This window comes from Callospermophilus lateralis, chromosome 17 (assembly GCF_048772815.1).
Source record: "Callospermophilus lateralis isolate mCalLat2 chromosome 17, mCalLat2.hap1, whole genome shotgun sequence".
In the NCBI taxonomy this organism is placed as follows: Eukaryota; Metazoa; Chordata; class Mammalia; order Rodentia; family Sciuridae; genus Callospermophilus; species Callospermophilus lateralis.
Window position 1 is genome coordinate 64,691,385 of NC_135321.1, and position 22,195 is coordinate 64,713,579.

At 39.0% G+C, this 22,195-nt stretch overlaps 1 protein-coding gene across 4 annotated transcripts in view; it reads right to left on the reverse strand.

The window, feature by feature from the left end:
• The window catches only part of Cep192 (centrosomal protein 192), a 113,680-nt gene that overhangs the window by 88,712 nt on the left and 2,773 nt on the right, over positions 1-22,195 (reverse strand). For 3 of the 4 annotated variants that reach the window (XM_076837265.1, XM_076837262.1, XM_076837266.1), the window contains exons 3-10: positions 20,844-21,011; positions 19,555-19,680; positions 8,695-8,870; positions 5,345-5,397; positions 4,419-4,536; positions 2,660-2,808; positions 1,416-1,560; positions 505-632 (exon numbers count right to left, since the gene is read on the reverse strand). In XM_076837265.1, the coding sequence (XP_076693380.1) occupies positions 505-632; positions 1,416-1,560; positions 2,660-2,808; positions 4,419-4,536; positions 5,345-5,397; positions 8,695-8,870; positions 19,555-19,680; positions 20,844-21,011 (1,063 nt within the window). The remainder of the gene's footprint in view (positions 1-504; positions 633-1,415; positions 1,561-2,659; positions 2,809-4,418; positions 4,537-5,344; positions 5,398-8,694; positions 8,871-19,554; positions 19,681-20,843; positions 21,012-22,195) is intronic. The other variant, XM_076837263.1, reaches the window with a different exon arrangement.

Genomic DNA, 22,195 nt, shown 5'->3' on the forward strand with positions numbered 1-22,195 from the left:
TCAAGCACAGGAAAAACAGGGTGCCATTAATAAGCACGAAAAGCTGAAACTACGAAACAAAGATGCTGAGTAAGGTAAAAGATGATCAGTTTGCTTTTTATTTAATGGTTACATATTGGGCTAAGGAACTCAGCAAATGCATCTAAGTCAGTAAATGTTTAAATATAAGAATACATACAATAAATGTGTATTTACATAATCTTAGTGATACAGATATCTACACATGCACATACACACACACCAACATCATCAAGAGTGATTCTGATACTTTATCTTTTTCAAACACCAACAATAATTGTTTCTTTAAAACAAAATGTAGTAGGCGCTGGGACTGTAGCTCAGTGGTAGCGTGCTTGCCCAGCACATGTGAGGCACTGGGTTCAATCCTCAGCACAACATAAAAATAAACAAAAAAAATAAAATGACTTTAAAAATGTAGTACATACAAATACAAAAGACTCCTTATTGTTTTCCATATGAATGAAAATAAATATATAAACTTACTCTGCTATGATCTGGAACCATACCCTTCAAACCTTCTACCTTCTCCTTCTCACTTTTCCAGGAATTACAGGAAAACAGTAACACACCATCTACATATCTTCTGCTATCTTTAGTACCTCCATAGTTACCTGAAATAAAGAAAAAAGATCACAAAGCAATGTCAACGTTTTAGTACTCATAACTGCTTCTTGCCAATCCAATTACTTTATGTGAACCTAATACTTAGCATTCTTGTGAAAAGGTTAGCGAACTGCAGCAAAAGAAAATAAGCATAGAAAGACAATAAACAGGACAAGCTGCCACCATACAGAGAATCAGTTTCCAATTCTCAAATGTCTGAATATCATCATTCATAACAGTGAATCCAAAAAGTACATACTGTGGTATTTCTAACAACACCAACTTAACAAGGTATTATTGTCTCTTTAACGAGTAACTATGTTAAAAATACTTTTTTTAAAAAAATCTCTATTTGGGCTGGGGATGTGGCTCAAGCGGTAGCGCGCTCACTTGGCATGCGTGCGGCCCGGGTTAGATCCTCAGCACCACATACAAATAAAGATGTTGTGTACGCCGAAAACTAAAAAATAAATATTAAAAAATTCTCTCTCTCTCTCTCTCTCTCTCTCTCTCTCTCTCTCTCTCTCTCTCCTCTCTCTTTAAAAAAAAAAAAAATTAAAAAAATAAAAATCTCATATTTAACAACATACAATACAAAACTACTCAGGAGCAAATTTAACCTGGGAGATGAATGATACACTAAGGTATTACGAAAGCTCTTTTAAAAAGTTTTAGACTATCCAATGATTTGAGGGAATAGACGGTAAATATATAATAACTCAAAGCAATGATTTTTTTTAAGGTAGTCAACACAAAATTTAAAAACAAAAGAATCATATTTCAACACTCACTGGTCCCAGGTGAGCAGACAACCCAGCCTTCCTTGCCCTCTCCATGGGTAGTTGCAGAACTTCTTGAAGAATGTGAGCCACAGGAAACTGGAGAGCTGTTATTTTCTGACTGACATTTGGAGTTTGAGCTACTGTTTTCATTTGCCTGTTGAAAGAATATCTTAGCTGTATTAATTTTTTAAATTAAAATTAAACATTTTGAGGAGGAAAAGAGGGGGAGCACAGGAGGTCTGATTCCCTGAAGGATGCCAGGTAACAAATGTAGAAGCAATTAGAAAAATCACCACTCAACACCTACTTCCAAGAGGCTTTAGCAATGGAACTAAGTGATTCAGTTCATAAAGAGCTGTTGGGGACAGGATGTTCACAAAACCTTGATGGGTCATCCTACAATGACTTAATAACAAAAGGTTAAGGTAGCTTTACCAGGAGACATCTGGCTACCATCAGCTTAACCAAAACTATCAAACAGCAACACCATTTGGGACAAAAAGCCATGTCTCTTGATGTGAAGCAATAAGAAAACACAGTATGGTCTTTTTAACATGAATCCACACACAAGAAAGACACACCACCTAAATGCTTACCAAAACACTTGGTTTAATCAAGGAAGCAGGGGGGAAAGTAAGCAAATGTATCTAGATTATGGGTTATTCTAAAAAAATCAGGAGCCCAGGAAACATTCATGAAATAATTTCAAGTTAAAAAAGCACAAACAAAAATGACAAGCACAAGCAAATATGATCTCTCAATAAATTCTTAAAGAATGAGTTGGGGACAACAAGGGCAAATTTGAACAAGGACAGTATATTAATCTAAATTTATACATCGAAATTAGATAATAAAATTGGATGATGTAGGGAAAATGTTCTTATTCATGAGATAAATGCTGAAGTATTGGAGTGAAATGTCATAAAACGTTGGTAACTTCCTTTCAAATGATTCAGAGAAGAAAGTACTTACAGAGAAAGAAATGCAAAGGTAACAAGATGTTGACAACTGGTAATGTACAGAAAGGAAAAACAGACAGCCACTCAACTACCCTCTTATCATTTTCTGTGGGTAAGGGCAAATAAAAGGGAGAAGAAGTGGGGAAAAAACAGACATTGCTCATCAATTTGTATCTGGTGAAAAATAAGAGTTTAAAGAAAAACACAGGCTTAAATTTAATGTTAATATCCAATGAGATCAAGAGTAATTTTTAAATGTCCAATTTCTGAAAAATCATCAAGACCAGAACATACCTGACTAGGATCCCTTGAAGGCAACTTGAAATCCTTTTCTGGAGATTCCTGTCCTCCTAGATCTTCATATATCATTCCTGGAATTGCCAGCTGTTCAAAGTAAGCCTCCAAATGATCATCATAAAACTCTTCATCATTAATGTCATCATCTGTTGATAAAATGGAGCAAAATACAATGTACTTTAGAGTAGGAACTGAACTATACATAATTTTAACCAAAAGGCTATAAAACAAGTGGATGGTATGATTTTATTTTCACATTTGACATGAGAAAACTTATAATTCAGTCATTTATTAAGTCACTTATGAACACTTTCTAAATACAATATTTAACCTCCTTGAGAGATAAGGATAAAAACAGATCCTGGCATATCACAGAAAGTTAGGTAGGATATGATACATGTGGCATCACAAACCAGTGGGAAAAGAGTGTAATATTCTGAAAACAGTGTAGTAAGTGGTCAGTGCTACCAACAAAGGCTGGATAAGTCTATCACAGAAGTGAAGAGAAAGAGAGATGACACTGTAAGGGTTTTCGATGCTATGACTTAAGTTTGGCAAAGGTTAAGACAGAGAGTAACTCTCAACCACAGTAATAATATAAGGTGGCACCGTCTCTTTGTTTTGTTTTACAGTACAGAAGTTTAAATTTAGGGATGCTCTACCACTGAGCTACAACCCTAGCCCTTTTTATTTTTATTTATTTATCTTTTTAATATTTATTTTTTAGTTGTAGTTGCCAATACCTTTATTTTATTTATTTTATTTTTATGTGGTGCTAGGGCTCATACCCAGTGCCTTGCACATGCTAGGCAAGCGCTCTACTGCTGAGCCACAACCCCAGCCCCTTTATTTTATTTTTTTATCTGGAGACAGGGTCTCACCAAGTTGCCCCAGGCTGAGCCTTCTGCTTCAGCCTCCCAGGTCACTAGAATTACGATGCGTACCACCACACCTGGCTAGAGTTAACTCTACAACCAACATTAATGATCATTACCTTTGACTTAGCAATTTCCCCTCTAAGCAGGCAGCCTACTAAAAACAACGAAAGATCTGATAAATTCATATCATTAAGTCCTTATCCACAATTCTATTTTAACTCGTTTTGCAGTGATCTTTGCCCTGAACTGTGCAATGTGTTTTTCCCACTCAGCTCACAGGCTTGCCTTTAGGCCCAATGCAGCCTCCTATGGGTGCTGTAAACCTGCCACACAAAGTCGCTGCCTAGTTCCCACTCGTGCCCTGTGTGTTGTAGTGCAGAGCCTTAGCTAAAGCGGCTGCTCCTTCCTGAAACACACTTCTCCGCCAAGGACTCACCTGGGCCCATCTTTTTGCAGGGAGCTTCCTTGGTCAGAATTAACTCATCATCCCTAGGGTTCCCAAGCACATCTTCATAGTGTAGAAGGAGACCTCACACAATCTGAAGTGTGGCTGTGCAGCTCTTTCCTGCACTTGGCTGAGGTCTCTTAGAGAGCTGAGGCTAAATATTTTATTGTTCCCGTTTTCTTAACAGTGTCTCACAACAAGTACCACCTTTAGGTAGATACTTTGTACCCGGATGATGTTAAACTAACGTATTAGGATAGATCATAAAAAAAATTTTTAAATCCTATCACTCAATGGAAATGCTGCTGGGTAGGAGAAAAAGAGAAAGGCAAAAATTCCCCAAATTGGGCATAATAATGATTGCAACAGAGACGTAAAATAAAGTGGCATGGCAAGGTAAGGACTAGGAAAACAAAAGTTACTTCAGCAGTACCAGAAGAATCTTCCAAGCTTGTCAGTGACATAAGTTTCTCATTTTCTAGTAAGATATGGCTGAAGTCAGTGTTTGGAGTCCTGTATTCAAATTGTTTTCCAGCATCAGGCACAACAATCTAAAAGAAAGAATAAGGTGTGTAAGGGAGAAGCACATTGCTTTAAAGAGCACAGTATAAGTCTACAAAAGGGATCAAGTATTTCCTCAATTTATAATATGCTCAGTATCTGAAATCAAAATTTAGTCAAAGAAATGAAAACTGTTTTACATGTATTGTGTGCCCTCACTCCATTCCCCACCTCCCATCAATGATTCAGAAAGACACTCTTAAAATTTAAGTCATCTACCATATTGCTTCTACATGCTTACAGAACCCACTAAGACAGTCACTACAGAAATGCACAACTAAACCCTGAGCAGCGCGAGGCTTGCTTCGTTGGTGAAGGTAACAGAAAGTTGGACACGTAACCCTCACTGAAGTGACTGATCTCTGCTCCTCAACACAGGAACCACATAACCCTGAAGGTACACAGCAATTTACTACTCTAGGCCCAGAATGAAAATGTAACATTTCCCTCTAAGATTTGATTTTATTTCACACTAAAATAGTTGGTACATAGACTGCAAAATATATACTATTTTTTTATTATAAAAACATGAGATCTTAATGTAATTTTACAGAAAACAGTACAAAGCAAGTCATATAAATACCTAAGGCACTGCATAGTACCAGTGCTACCCTTGAATTTTCTTACTACTTGAGCTAAACTCCCATTTTTGCTGAAGCTGGATCAACTGTAGTGATGCTGTACTATCATCAGAAGGTCCCTAGAGGTTAGAAGGGTAGTTAATCTTAACAAACTTATGAAACATGCCTTTTGCTCCCCCTATGACACTCCTGAAATCAATAACACATAAAAATTTACCTTGTCTTCCTGATTATTAATCCATGATTGTAAATGAAAATCAACAGATGAGTCTGTTAAGAAAACAAAGACCAAAACTGAGAACACAAACTATTTTATCAACCAAATACCCATACACCTAAAAACAGCAAGTTAATGAACTCAATGTTTTTATCATGAAATAGAAGCTCTTTCAAACATGGCACTGGAATTCATCATTGGTCAAATTCTTAAGTTTGGGTGGAGAATCATAGAGGCATTCACGTGCCACAGAACTTGAGTTTGAATCTCGAGACTGCAACATGAACTTCTGCCTGTGGGTAGGTAGGGAGAGACGACAAAGAACCAGCCAAGTGCATAAGTCCAACCAGAGGGGCAAACTACATGTGACAGGCACTGCTTACTCCAAGTATGCACATTAGAGCTGTAATGAGTGCACCGTGACACAGTCATCTTCCTAACACCCCACTCAAGCAAAACAACTGCCGTACTAGATGAAGAACTGTCAGCTGTGTTAACAGCACTGTGGTCACATAAGAAAATAAACATATACTAAAATATATAGAAATGAAATGACATTTGGAATTTTGGAAAAAAGGGAGGAAGCTGGAGGTGTATCTCAGAGGTGAAGCCCTTGCCCACTATACATGAGGCTCTAAGTTTAAGTTTGACTCAGAAGAGAAACTGAAGAGAAATGAATCAAGATTGACAAAATTTTATTTCAAATGAAACTTAGAGTAACTACTATGGGAGGGTTTTATAAAATATATAATCTACATATTATAAAATTCACTCTCCTACTGCCTACAATTCAGTGGTTCTGGTATATTCACAAGACTGTACAGCCATTATCACTTTAACATTCCAGAATATTTTTTTCATTCCAAAAAACACTAAACCTATTAGCAATCTCTCTCCCTCCATTCCTCTCTCTCCCAGCCCCAGATGACCATAAATCAATTTTCTATCTCTATGGAAGTGCCTATGGATAAATAGAAACATGTATTTTGTGGCCTTTTGTGTCTGATATTTTCAAGGTTCATCTATATTATAGCACATACCAGTATTTTGCTCCTTTTTATGAATTAGTAATACTCCATCATGTGAACTTAATACATTGAGTTTACCCTTTTACCACTCATAGATACTTGACAGTTTCTACTTTTAGTCTACTGTGAATAATACTGCTGTGAACATTCATGCACAAGTTTTTGTGTGGGCATGTTTTTCCTTCTCTTGAGTGTGTGTGTAGAGTGGAAGTGCTGGGTAATGTGGTGTAATGTTTTAAGAAACTACCAAACTGTTTGCCACAGTGGCTGCACCGTTTCCCATTTCCACCAGCAATACAGGAGGCTTCAATATCTCCACACCTTCACCAACGCTTGCTGGTTCCAGTCTTGGTTCACATGTGAACTGGCACTGTGATTGCTGAACTACATTTTCCTCATGATAACGACATTAAGTATCTTTTCAGGTGTTACTGACCATTTGGAGAACTATCTATAGAGAAATGTCTTTTCAAATCCTTTACCCATTTGTCTTTTTAATGTTGAATTATTGGAGTTCTTCAGATATTCTGAATACTACTTCCTTTCAACATATTTGATTCACAAATATTTTCTCCCATTCGTTTTTTTTTTTTTTTACTTTCTTGATAAATGTCTTTTGAAGCCTTAATTTTAAATTTTGATGAAGTCTAATTTATTTATTTCTTTTATTGCCTATTATTCTACTTTAATACTATTTGCCATTCTTCATTACGAAAAACACAAATGAGGCTGGGTGTGGTGGCACACACCTTTAATCCCAGTGGCTCAGGAAGCGGAGGCAGGAGGATTGCAAGTACAAAGCCCGCCTCACAAAAGCAAGGCACTAACCAACTCAGTGAGATCCTGTCTCTAAATAAAATACAAAAAAAAAAGGGTGGTGGGGCTGGAGATGGGGCTCAGTGGTTGAGTGTCCCTGAGTTCAATCCCTGGTACCCACCCCCACAAAAAAATTAAAAAATAAAAAAGAAAGAAAAACACAAACGTCCATTAAAATTTTTTACTAAAACACATGAATGTGCATTCATTCATCAATTTTTTTAAGTATTTATTGTTTAGTTGTAGTTGGACATATTGCCTTTATTTTATTTATTTTTATGAGGTGCTGAGGAGTGAACCCAGTGCCTCACGCATGGTAGGCGAGCGCTCTACCACTGATCCACAAACCCCATTCGTTCATCAATCTTAACTGATCAACCAAGGTCTTTGGGTATTGAACTACAGTTTAGAATCACATGTTATTGCTATATGACCGAAAAGCATGCAATTTTCCATTTCCAGTTTTGAAAAATAAAGAAAGAAAATGTAGTTGGGTGCAGTGCTGCATGCCTGAAATACCAGCAGCTCAGGAGGCTGAGGCAGGAGGATCGCGAGTTCAAAGCCAGCCTTAGCAACAGCGAGGCCCTAAGCAACTCAGTGAGACCCTGTCTCTAAATAAAATACAAAATACGGCTGAGGATGTGGCTCAATGGCTGAGTGCCCCTGAGTTCAATCCCTGGTACCCCTCCCCCACAAAAAATTTAAAAATGCAGAATACATAAAAGGAATCAGAAGGCTGGAGACATAGCTCAGCACAGACCCTGGGTTCAATGGGGGTGCCGTGGCAAAGCAGAACAAGATAAAAACCTGTAACTCTTTTTCCTAACAATTTTCCCCACATTCTTATAGTTCCCCCGCCCCAATATCTAAGTTGGTAACATTTCCCCCACTCCTTGAACTAGGACTAAACACAGGGGTGCTCTAAACTGAGCTACATCCTTAATCCTTGATAATTTTTATCTTGAGACAGGGTCTCACTAAGTCACTGAGGCTGTTGTCTTCCTGCCTCACCTTCCCAAACTGCTGGGTGTGTTCCGCCATGGCCAGCTGGTAGCAATTTTTTAAATGACTCACTTTTTAGTCTTTCCAAAGTATTCACCTTGATTTTCTTGGAAACAATAATTTCTTTTAGAGTTCATATTTCACCAGTTACATACAAATAAGTTTAAGAACAAAAATGACTTGATGAGAGCAATTAATTGTTGGGACAAAAAGTGAGAGGTTTGCTAGAAACAGGCTCCTTGTCGTAAACATAAAGCATATTGTGGTCACCTGACAGCAAAGGAAAGGAAGTTTCAGCTTAATCAGTGAAGACAGTTATGAGATCAGTGAAGAGGCCATTCCCTATGAAAGTACTATAAATATTAGATTATTGAGAATATAACAAACCAAAACATTTTCAGTTTTTCACACAATAGCATAAAATAAATACCAGTCCAAAGAAAGGGAAATGAAAAAAGAAATTAAATGGTCTGCATTAAGAAATAACTTCTAATACTTCAGGACCTTGTACTTGCTCCAGTGGTGAAACCTGGTCCAAAAGATCCTGACCCTGAGAGGAAGCTGAAACTTTGGCCTCTTCCTCTTGCGCTCTTGGCATAGCAGTGTGAAAAGCTGACTGTTCCATGAGAGCATTGGACAAACGTGGACTTTCCATGTAGTTCTTTTTCCTAGAGATAGAACTTTTATTAGAGAACAGAATAAAGACAAAAATGTTAGTCACCTTGGATAAATCTCTAAAATATGTATTTACCAGTTACATATTTCACCTTTCAAAAAGAAAAAAAAAATGGATACAGATAATGAAAAGAAACATCTCTAGTACGACTAGAAATGCAACTGGTAATACTGTTGTTACTCGAGGAACTGAATCAAAAGACTGGGTCCAGAAACCAGTCTACCAAAACCAAGGGGGACATGGTACTGCTACTCTGTCTCTCAAGGGATAAAATGATATTTTTCTTCTTTCCTACACTAAATATTCCTGAAACTATTATGTCCAGAAAAACCTCAGCTTTCTAAAAACAAGAAAGGTTTAAAGAATACTGGTATAACTGCCAAAAGAACTAAATCTCTGAATTAATAAAGATTTTAGAATTCTCCTTTTATCCGCACCTACTGTTAGGCCTAACTTTCTACTTACCACTGCTTTTTCATATGTAGATAAAAATACTTTTCCTTAAGGACAATTTTCTTCTGAATCCAGTAAAAGACCTCGGTTCTGCAGCAACTTACCAAAGCCAAATGGAAATGAAACTATAGGAAAAAGGCTCTTAGTGCAATAAATTCACCAACTGACAGAGATACCTAGAGGCAGACTTAAATTCAGTCCTGAAGGATGAAGAGAAAAATGATCTTTCCATTTTCCCTAACCTCTGTGGCAGAAGCAATTCCGCAACCTTAACTACAATTTATTTCCCAGTCTTTTCTGGGGCTACAGTAAAGGCCAATAGCTTAAGCCAAAAGTACACTCACAAGTAGGTACAGGAAAATGTCACCCTCAGTAAAAGCGGGCAAGGGCAGGCAGGAAGAGTATCTATGGACAGAAAGCCATTTGTCAGAGGACAGAAAGAAAAGGGGGAAAGATAGTGACATGAATAAATAAGAAACAAGTCGAAACATTCAGGTTAACTTCCATGTGTTAGAGTCCTCCCTTGAGAAAAGCATACAGTATGACCAAGAGACCATCAGAACTTTAGGTTAATAGAGAGAGTGAAGGATGGGGCATTCTAAACTCACCATCACCCCTTAAAATAAATCCTTCCCCAAACTACAGCCATCCTTTGTTTTCATTAGCCCATGAAAACTTTTCAGAATAAGTCATGAGCTTCAAGTCAAAGAAGCAAAAGCAACTTCCAGGAGTCCAATGAATAATGATAAGGAAATCTATAAAAGTTAAAGCAATCTGCATGAGATTCACCTCCTGTCCTAAGCCAGGTGTACCCTAGGTTCTAGAACCTGAAAGGTAGATGGGATGTGCAGGAGAAAAGAAGCCACAATGAGAACTATAATAAAAGGGCCCAAAAGCACAGGAAAACACAAACCTGCCAGTGAGAACCGCAGAAATGTTTCATTACTACAGCTGGAATGAAGAAGGGCAGGAGAAAGTCTACCAGGCAGGCCAAACAAGCAAAATGGCTTTGTAAACATGACACAGAACACCAGGCAAGGGGGCAGTGCAAGGACTCCCCAGTTGACAAGGATATAAATGCCTGTGGGGACAAAGAAATGCAGAATATGGTTTAAACACTTGGCTTAAGTTTAAGACTCCCAATCTGCGAATTCATGTGAAAGTCTAAAGGATATGAGACCTACCCACAGCTGCCAAAGATGCTGAACAGTTTAGATGTGGTGTCCCCCAAGAGCTCACTTGTGAGATAATGCCAGGAGGTCTGGAGGAGAAAAGATTGGGTCATAACCTTAACACAATCAGTGAATTGACCCCTTGATGGGATTAACTAGATAGGGGCCAGAGGCAGGTGGGGTGTGTCTGCAGTGTTAGACACACAAAGAAAAGACTACTGACTCCAATTAAAATCAAATTAAAGCAAGCTTATTATTTCAACCGGCTGGGCTGCCTCTCCCAACAAAAACCAAGGGAGCCAAAGACAGCTTTCTTGCAGCGCAGCTTTATAACCCAGAAAGTTACACAAAGGGGGGCTACAGATAATAAAACTCTAACGAGCATAATACAAAGACTAGTTTATATTTTTGCTGGCCCCGACATCAGAATTTATGAAGGTCATTAGAGCCTCAGAGAGGGCTGTTATCTGGTCAGGGAAAGCCAGGCATGGGTGAGTTCAAGGCACGGGCAGGCATTCCAAGCAGTTTAGAATTTGCAGTAATTTATTATGGTAAAGCTGAAATTAGCTTTTTATGTCTTTGTGGCAAGATGGCTCCCAATTTTAAGAGGGAATCAGACTGTTTATCATGGAGGAGGTGAGAATTAGGGGCACAGCAAGGGGTATAAATTCTGTATCTCGAGTTCAAAGTGGCTCGCTCTCTCTATCTCTCTCTCTCTCTTTTTCTGGTTTCTGATCATCATGTGAGCTGGTTCCCTTTTACCACTCTCTTCTGCCATGATATACTGCCTCATCTCAAGGCCCAAGGAATGGAGCCTGCTGTCTATGGATTGAGACCTCTAAAACTGTAAGCCTGTAAATAAACCTTTCCTCAGCTATAGTTGTTCTGGTCCAGCTCCTTTCATCACAGCAGCACAAAAGCTGACTGAAACAGAAATTGGTACCAGGAATGGGGTCATTGCTGTGACTAACCTGACCATGTGGTTCATAAGCATTTTGAGCTTTTTGGAATTGGTGGAAGGAATTCTGAGATGTTTAGCAGTGCAAGCTGGAAATGCTTTAGGTTGTTACAAGCGATGCTTAATGGCTGATTCTGGTGGGAGCTCGGAAGACCGGAATGCCAATAGAACTCTGGACAGTGAAATCAGGGCTCAAAATGGTTTAGAGGAAAAGGAGAACACTCTTCTTAACTGGACTAGAGTCCACTCACGTTATGTTCTGAGTGAGAAACTGTCTGCATTTTGCCCATGTCCTGAGACTTTCTGTGAGGCTGACTTTAAAAGCAATGGACTTCTTAATATGGCAGAAAAATTTTAGGCAGCATAGCATTAAAGTGGCATGGATATTGCTGGTGACTTTTAGCCAGATTTATTGTGAAATTCAGAAGCAGAAAGCAGAGCATACTGGGAAAACCTGAACTTGAAAGGCAGGAGTAAAACTGAGGCTAAGGAATTTATAGTTGTTAAAGACTTTAACACTACTAAGCAAATGCTAAAGACTCTACCTAGAGACAAAGAGAAAAATGGTTTGAGGGCATCTCAGGAGCTGAAAAGACCACACCATCTCAGGCTCAATGCAGTTAAAGTAAAAATTCTCTTTAAATGACCAGTGGGGCATCCTTCCTATACTAGAGGAAGGTTTTCCAAAATACTTTGTCACCCAAACCCTCAGAGACTACTGCAGCCAAGGAACCTGGAGGCTTTAATCCTATTTGAGATGATGGCAGACCTTTGTGTAAACCATAAGGTGCTGGTTCTGCAGAAACCATAAGGAATTAGGGGGTCATGGAGGCTTCCAAAGGAAGGCCTGGGAGGCCAGGCAAAGCACAGCAGGGTCAGACTAAGAAGGCAAAGTGTGGAGATATGAGGGGGAAGATGAAGCTGCAGTGAAGCCCCTCAAGATTAAGAAATTCCAGTTACATGGGACATCATTCTAGGGAAGCTGCAGGAATTAAGCAAAGACAAGCCAACAGAAAGGCCACTTGGGCTAGAACCAACAAGGCCAAGAGGGCAGATCTACACAAGCCCTTTGGAGAGAACATCACGATGTTATATACTTAAGATGACAGACAAAGAACTACAGGACTTGTGTGCCCAGCCAGATTTCAGTCCTGCTTTGGTTCTGAAGCCAAAATTAGACAGGCAGTCAGTATAGATAGGTAAATAAAGTCGGGTAGGATCAAGGAGACCAATTTTGAGTTAGTCTCCAAGGCAAGTTGGAGACTGTCCCCTGAGGGATTGAAAAGTTAATTCCTTTAGAGCCCTTCCTCCACCCTTATCAAGAACCTGCCCCTGCTACAACCTGTTGCCAAGGTAACCTGTCCTAAGAATTGCCTCCCTACAGGGAGCTCTAAGGTTGTCAATGCTCCTGAGGCCCATCCCACCAAGCATTCCTGGGCCTAGTCACAGAGACAGGACCCAGGAAGGAGAAAGGAGGAAAGGCGGGAGAACAAAGGAAGCCTAGGACATATAAAAAGGGCTGAACACCTCCCTTCTGGTTACAAGCTATGAGCTATGGTCCCCTGCTCACTTCAAGCCCTGAGTAATGGCACCTTCTGTCTATGGATTTAGGGGGTCATGGAGGCTATGAAACCCAGAGTTTTTAAATAAACCTTTCCTCCTCTGTAGTTGTTCTGGTTGGATCCTTTTACCACAGAGGAAAAAAGGCTAATAACTAAAACAAATACCCACACTCACAGCCCAGAAGATAGCCACAAATCAGACACAAGGAAAGAAAGAACAGTTCAAGAGATGAAAGAGAACAAACTAAATAACCTGACATAAGGAATAATGTGTAGTATTTTGAAAATTTTCTAATTGGAATCCTCGAAAATATTCAAGTAGCTATTTACATCCACACACACAGTGGCCTTTAAAAAATTAAAAGACAAATAAGCTCTCAAAATTATGATTGCCAAGTGATTCACTAAAGAGAAACAAAGAGGAGAAATTTATCTAGAACATTGTCTTTTTTCACCAAAAACAAAAAAAATAGAAGAAAAAAATGGAAAAAGATTAACCCAGGAAATTCAAACCTCTCTTTCAGAAAAAGAAAGAAAACGGAATCAATTGCTGAAGAAATAACAATTATCTAGAAGAAAAACACAAATCTCCACACTGATGCCAAATAGAAAATACCTCCACCTACAAGGGACCCAAAAGATTCTAAGTTTCCAGAGGAAAAAAATTATTCAAATGCAAAAAAACGTAATAATACAGCCTCAGGCCTCAGTCCAGGGATGGTGGCAGGCCTATATAATCCCAGCAACTTGAGAGACTGAGACAGAAGGACCAAAAGTTCAAGGCTAGCCTCAGCAATTTAGGGAGGCCCTAAACAGCTTAGTGAGACTCTGTCTCAAAAAATAATAAGGGTTGGGGATATAGCTCAGTGTTAAAGTGATCCTGTGTTAAATTTCCAGTACACACACACAAAAAAAAATTAAATTAAAAAGAAAAAAGAAACGGCATCAGGCTTCTCTAATATGCCTTCAAAATTTTGTTAAGCTTATTTTCATCTTCTGCCATGATGTCTGGTCCCACCTGGAGTCTGTTAAAGCATTTAATCCAGAGTTAGAATAAAGACATTGTAAAACATATAAGTCTGCGGTGCACACCCTCCAAGAGTCAAAGAAGCTGTCCCTTATAGGACCATGCCTCTCCAGCTGTCAATTCTCCATTAGTGGCCAAAGGAAGCCCTTGCACCCGGGTCTTCAGATCATTCAAGAGTGAAGGGACAGCCTCAAACACTAATCTCTTCCCTGATGGAGTCAGTGAGAGAGGCCACACACTACATCCAAGATTACCCTCACCATGCCTCCTGTCCATCAGCAAGATACTCTCTAGACCTCCTGGTTCCCATCAAGAATCAGGTTAACCCAGAATAGCAAAAGCAATTCTAAACAGGAAGTGTGAATCAGGAGGTGTAGCGATACCAGATTTCAAACTGTACTACAAAGCAATAGTAACAAAAACAGCATGGTACTGGTACCAAAACAGGCGGGTGGACCAATGGAATAGAATAGAGGACACAGAAACCAATCCACAAAATTACAACTATCTTATATTCGATAAAGGGGCTAAAAGCATGCAATGGAGGAAGGATAGCATCTTCAACAAATGGTGCTGGGAAAACTGGAAATCCATATGCAATAAAATGAAACTGAATCTCCTCCTCTCGCCATGCACAAAAGTTAACTCAAAATGGATCAAGGACCTTGATATCAAATCAGAGACTATGCGTCTGATAGATGAAAAGGTTGGCTCCGATCTACATATTGTGGGGTCGGGCTCCAAATTCCTTAATAGGACACCCATAGCACAAGAGTTAAAAACAAGAATCAACAAATGGGACTTACTTAAACTAAAAAGTTTTTTCTCAGCAAGAGAAACAATAAGAGAGGTAAATAGGGAGCCTACATCATGGGAACAAATTTTTACTCCTCACACTTCAGATAGAGCCCTAATATCCAGAGTATACAAAGAACTCAAAAAATTAAACAATAAGATAACAAATAACCCAATCAACAAATGGGACAAGGACCTGAACAGACACTTCTCAGAGGAGGACATACAATCAATCAACAAGTACATGAAAAAATGCTCACCATCTCTAGCAGTCAGAGAAATGCAAATCAAAACCACCCTAAGATACCATCTCACTCCAGTAAGATTGGCAGCCATTATGAAGTCGAACAATAACAAGTGCTGGCAAGGATGTGGGGAAAAGGGTACTCTTAAACATTGCTGGTGGGACTGCAAAATGGTGAGGCCAATATGGAAAGCAGTATGGAGATTCCTGGGAAAGCTGGGAATGGAACCACCATTTGACCCAGCTATTGCCCTTCTCGGACTATTCCCTGAAGACCTCAAAAGAGCGTACTACAGGGATACTGCCACATCGATGTTCATAGCAGCACAATTCACAATAGCTAGACTGTGGAACCAACCCCGATGCCCCTCAATAGATGAATGGATAAAAAAAATGTGGCATTTATACACAATGGAGTACTACGCAGCACTAAGAAATGACAAAATCATGGAATTTGCAGGGAAATGGATGGCACTAGAGCAGATTATGCTAAGTGAAGCTAGCCAATCCCTAAAAAACAAATGCCAAATGTCTTCTTTGATATAATGAGAGCAACCAAGAACAGAGCAGGGAGGAAGAGCAGGAGGAAAAGATTAACATTAAGCAGAGTCATGAAGTGGGAGGGAAAGGGAGAGGAAAGGGAGAGAAAAGGGAAATTGCTTGGAAATGGAAGGAAACCCTCATTGTTATACAAAATTACATATAAGAGTTTGTGAGGGGAATGGGAAAAAAAATAAGGAGAGAAATGAATTACAGTAGATGGGGTAGAGAGAGAAGATGGGAGGGGAGGGGAGGGGGGATAGTAGAGGATAGGAAAGGTAGCAGAATACAACAGTTACTATTATGGTATTATGTAAAAATGTGGATGTGTAACCGATGTGATTCTGAAATCTTTGTAATGCTTTGAATAACCAATAAAAAAATAAAATAAAAAATAAAAAAAAAAGGACTAAAAAAAAAAAAAAGAATCAGGTTAATCCAAGTTCCACCCCACCCCTCCTGTCACTGTCTCCCTACCAACATCAGTGGAAGAGGGAGTCTATGATGCCATTCACTGATCCATTTCAGTTCCTACAACAAACCCAGGAACCTTCACTGCCGGCACCCTAGGCCCCATAAAACTATACATCTCCCTTTCCTCTCCATCAAACAGAACTCTTCCACTGTACCTTCTGGACCAGTAAGGTCGGTTATTTCTGAGTCTCTTCCTCATATTCCTTTGGCTTTACTGCCTTAATGGAAGCAGTGATATCCCATGAGGTCAGTGCTTTCCCTGAGCTCTGTCCAAAGGGCCACTGTTCCTCCTGCAACCCTGGCATCACTGGGCATGGAGACGGAATGCATGTGCCTTCTTTGCCCCTCAATACCACCTCCAGGTAACTCTCCCAGAGCCTCACAGCTTTGAGTCCCCTGCCACTCCTGATATCACATGCCTCTAGTACCAAAACTCTATAATCCTCTGACCCACCTGTGCCTCCAACCCTTCCCCACTAACACCACAAGCCATGTTTCCTCACCCTCTGCTACGGACTCCTCCTCCCTAACCTGAATCCCATGGCCATTACACATCCTCAGCTCTCCTCTCTCATCACCTTCATCAAACCACAGCTTGGTTAAATCAACTCTCACCTACTCCTCACCTGCACCTCTGCAGCTCAATGTGCAATCACACTGGTGTCATGCTATATTCCTGACATAACCCCTCAAATGAGCCCTCAATGCTGTCCAACTCTTTTCTTTACTACCATAGGATTATTTTACTTCTTTTTTTCTTTTTCCAAACCACCAACTGCTCTTGTTCTACCCTCACCCCGACTTGATGACCACATTTCCTACTTCACTGGGCCAGCTTTTAACCTGAGGCTCTGAAGAGGGAATGCACAGATTCCTACCACCAGGTGCACCAGAGAGCACATAGGAGCTGTCCATGGTCCAGCCATCTAAAGCTGTTCCCTCTGGGGCACTCCAGACACAGCTGTGGCTCATTTACTCTTTCTACATAATGAAGTTTTACCTTTCCTGGAGATCATTCGTTTTATCATGCAAATATGCAGTAATGTCTCCTGCCTCAAAAAAGGCAAAAGGTCTCCTGACCCACTACATCCAACTGCCACCACAGACCCATTTTTCTCCTCCTTTGCAGCAAGATGCCATGTGCTGTCCTTGGCCTCTACACCAACCTTCCATTCTCTTAAACTCATGATCAGCAGGTTACTGTGCCTCTCTCTATGTCCATCAAACTGCTTGTGAAGGTTACTGATGGCCTAACCTATGATAATCCTGGTGGGTGATTCTTTTGTTTCCCACCCTCTTTTCTGGTGGTCAATTCTTCCTCACGTTTTATTTGATAGTTTGTTGTGTTTTCAATTGCAGGGGTTTTTTTCCCTATCTTTTTTGGATTTTTATTTTTGAGATGTTGCCCAACCTGGCCTCAAATCCTAGGCTCAAGTGATCCTCCTACCTCCGATCCTGAGTAACTGGGATTACAGGTGTGTACCACTACACCCACTATACACGTACATGTTTTTGACACAGATTTGAAGACTGTTTTCTTCCTGCCTCTGATCACTAATTCTTAATCTTTGTCTCTCCCTCTTATACCCATTTTCTCAATGCTGAAGTACCTAAAGACATGCCCAGTGCATTTCTCTCTTCTCCATCTCCCCCCTCCTTGAAAGCCAGCCTCCTTGGTGGTCTTCCTGCTCCCATCTCACCACTATGGTCTATTCCCCACACAGTAGCCAGAGTAAGGCTTTTCAAAAGTAATTTGAATGAGACCCCTAATGGTTTCTCATTTCACTTAGGGTCAGAATCAGGGTCCTGCTCACCTGCCTTGGCCCCTGCTGCCCTGTGAACACAATGGGTGTGCTCTAACCTCAGTGTCTTCAGGTGACCCTTTGCTGAGGCCCTCTTCTTTCCTCCAGTGTCCACGGAGCGAACATTCTCCCTTGAGTTCTGGCTCACATCTTATGTCCTCAAGGAGACCCACACTGACAATGCCTTTGGCCTTTCCAAAACCCTCTTTATCATGATTTATTTTCCTCCAGCACTTTTTCCTTCTAATATACCATGAAACTGGCATATTTTTATAATTTCCATTACACATCTGTTTTGCTCATTGGTACTTCCTGATGATAGAATAGTGCATACTAGGCAATCAATCAAAAATCACAGGGAGTAAATGAACGTACAAGGAGTTGATATCTTTAACATACAGAAAGTATTTATATATACAGGCGACCAATAGGTAATTCACAACTGACACATAAGTAATGAATGTTAAAGTATGTTCAGTCCTGTAAAAACCCAAATATGAATTTAAAACACAGAAAATCTTAAGATTATAATACCGCAACCAAGAAGAAACTTCCATTTACATTTATTTTATGGACTGACAGACTTTCTTCCATGCATATGGGCACATGTATAAATTATTTTTATCTCTAAAATCAAAGATTAAAAATAATAGTAACAAATGTTGGGTGGGGCTCATACAAATAGGCATTCTCATATACATCTAGTGAGCAGGTAAACTGGTACAAGCTTTCTAAAGAGTAATGTGTTGATAACAATCTTTACAATGAAAACACTTTTAACTCAGCAATTTAAATCCTACAAATTTATCCTAATAATGTCCTAGGTGTGCAAAATGTATGTATAAAAGTATATGTTTAAAGAAGTCCATTATAGGGCTGGGGATGTAGCTCGATGATAGAGTACTAGAGTACTTTCCTAGCATGTGCAAGGCCTTGGATTGAAACCCCACTACTGCCAAAAGAATTCATTACTTTTAATAGTAGCAAAACTATAATTTTCTAAATGCCCACAACAGACTTGAGTACACAGTCATAAACACTGTAACAGATTTATATTAATTATAACAAAAATGAACAAAATATATTAATTTTTAAAAGTTAAAAACAATAATTTAATCTTATTTTGTAAGAAATTTTTAAATACAAATATGCACAGAGAAAACAGTCTTGAAGACTATAAGTGATAATGTAATTAGTGGCTATTCTCTAATTAACAGGATTACAGGAGTTTTCTGTCTAACAGTTCTGTGTACTTTCTATTTTATTCCCAATGAATATATATTACTTTTAGAATCAGAAAAAATGTTTTCAAAAGGTCAAAAATATAATTAAATCACGTGAAAAAAAAAACTCTTTAAAATGGTTATAATTAATCAGAGACACAATTATACTTACATTTTTTAAAAAATTTTTTTGGTACAGGGGATTAAACCTAGGTGTGCTTTACCACTGAGTCATATCCCCAGTCCTTTTTTTAATTTTATTTTATTTTTAGATGGCATCTCTTCTACATTGCCCATACTGACCTCAAACTTGTAATCCTCCTGCCTCAACCTCCCAAGTAGCACAGGTGCATACCACGATGCCCAGTTATACTTACATTTTCCATAGAGTAAGACCAACTTCTAATGTAGTGAAAGGTAATAAAGATATGAACTTACTCATCATCCCGGAAGCTAAGCTGTAACCTCTCTCTTGGTGTAGCATCACTCTGGTAACTGGGAGATGATGAAGATGGAACAGAAAACCTCCCATCTACTAAGTAGGATGTCTGGATATCAGAATACCTACAAAAATTTGTCAAGAATTAAATTAGATACATTTAAAATTCACCATGACATAGTGCTACATGACAGTAAAACCAACCACCACCAAAACCATAATCCTCTGTGAAAAGCACCAGAAACCTGTGGATCTGCACTGGGATATTCATCTGTATCAATAACTGAGTTGGCTCCTCATTCTACAGATAGCTATGCGATCGAGTGTGTAATCCTTACTTTCCTAAGTAAATCTCTGTGCCTCAATTAAAAACAAAAGCAAAAATACAGACACAGAAATCTTTTTTTATAATTATTTTTTAATTGTAGTTGGACACAATACCTTTATCTTTATTTTTATGTGGTGTTGAGGATTGAACCCAAGGCCTTGCACATGCCAGGTGAGCACTCTACCACGCTGAGCCACAACCCCAGCCCCAGTCACAGAAATCTTAATGCTACATCATGTACAACCATAAGAATGGGATTCTAATAAATTATAGTCCATGTATGTACACTATGTCAAAATACACTCTGTCACGTATATCTAAAAAGAACACACTGGGCTGGAGATGTAGCCCAGTGGTAGAGCACTTGTCTAGCATGTGGGAGATACTAGGTTCAATCCTCGGCACCGCATAAATACAATACATTAAAAAAAATAAATGTATTAAAAATTTTTTAAAAAAGAACAAATTCAAAAAAAGAATCAGATTAAAAAAAAGAAAAAAGAAATCTTAATGCTAAGTTTTTAGAGTTTATCTAACCCTGTTGGCTAGTTTGAGAGGAGATGAAAGAGTGGTCAGTTAAACATGGACAAGCTTTATATGTTACTAAAGATCCTACATGTAATGATACATGTCCATTCCAGCTGGCTCTGGAATGGACACCTAAACTACGATGAACCAGCAATTCACAAAATGCAATTCACAGGTGCCTTTTCAGTTTGTGTTGCAGTATTCTGCAACACTATTCTGCAACATGGAACAGGAAAGCAGATAAAACCAGTGAATTGAGAGAAAGAATAGCAAACAACAGAGTTTCAGAGAGAGAAACACACAAGTGGAATGACAGAAATCCAAGTCTTTGCACTTCCTGGACCCTGACTCACATCCCTTCAGGAAAAACAGTTCTTCTGTGTATTAGTATGTTATAGACCTGAAGAAAATATATGTTCAGATAAATCTTACCTGTTATCAGTGCTGGTTCTATTCCGAGCAAGCGTGGAAACAGCAACAGGCAAGCCGAGATTTGAAGTAAGAGTGACATTTTCCAAAATCCCACTATTACCAAGCAATGAATTTGTTAAAAAGCTTGGAAATGACTCTTCTGCTATACCTCGAAAATCATCCATCTCACTGCAACAACAAAAGCATTTTTACAAATCAAGTATTACTATAAAACTTTTTCTAATGATGAAGAGTACAAGTCCCATAAATCTTAGAAAAGTAATACCCTTAGAAAATGATGTTTTTGCAACATCGCTAAAAAGGAATACTATTCTGAGGTTGAGTAAGACTCAGAATATCATGCTCCTTTAGAGCTCAGAATATACACATCAAACATTAAACTTAGTTTCTTAACACAGTAGTGAAAATTCAGGAGTTTAAAGTACCATTGGCTTGGTATGGCCAGGAACATGAATTACCACAAACTTATCTAATAAAGAAAGCAAGGATCAGGCATAATACAGATGGCATACACAGATGATTATAGGGTGTGTTTAAAAGTCGAGGGCTGGGGTTGTGGCTCAGTTGTAGAGCGCTTGCCTCACATGCTTGAGGCACTGGGCTCAATTCCTCAGCACCACACAAATAAACAAAATAAAGGTACTATTGTCCATATACAACTAAAAAATATAAAACTAAAAATTTTTTTAAAAAAACATTAAAAGTCTGGCAGTGGGCCAGACAGTGGGAAACACCTGTAATCCCAGCAGCTCGGAAGGCTGAGGCAAGAGGATCAGGAGTTCAAAGCCAACCTCAGCAGAGGCAAGGTGCTAAGCAACACAGTGAGACTCTGTCTCTAAATAAAATACAAAATAAGGCTGAGGATGTGGCTCAGTGGTTCAGTGCACCTGAGTTCAACCCCCGGTACCAAAAAAAAAAAAAAAATCTGGCAGTAGACTGAGACCATAGCTTAGAGGGTAGAGTGCTTGTCTAGCATGTTTGAGGTCCTGGGTTCTATTCCTAGCACCACAAAAAAAAAAAAAAGAAAAAAAAAAAAGTTTGGCAATTTTATAGTCATTTTTAAATAGAATAGACAAATTCAAACAACAAAAGCAAAACTCTAGTTTCAGAAAATACGTTCTAGGTTTTTGTGTTTTGGTGCTGGGGAATGAACCTAGAGCCTTGAGTGTGCTAGGCACACACACTACCACTGAACAATACCCATGCTCAGAGTATACAGTTTAAACAGCAAACCCATTCAAAGAAAAATTTTCAGTTAAATAAAGTACAACTGGAACATGAATATAGCAAAGTGACCAAGAAGTGGTAAACAAAGGACCAAGTCTGGAAAACACTGTCATAAAATTTGTACC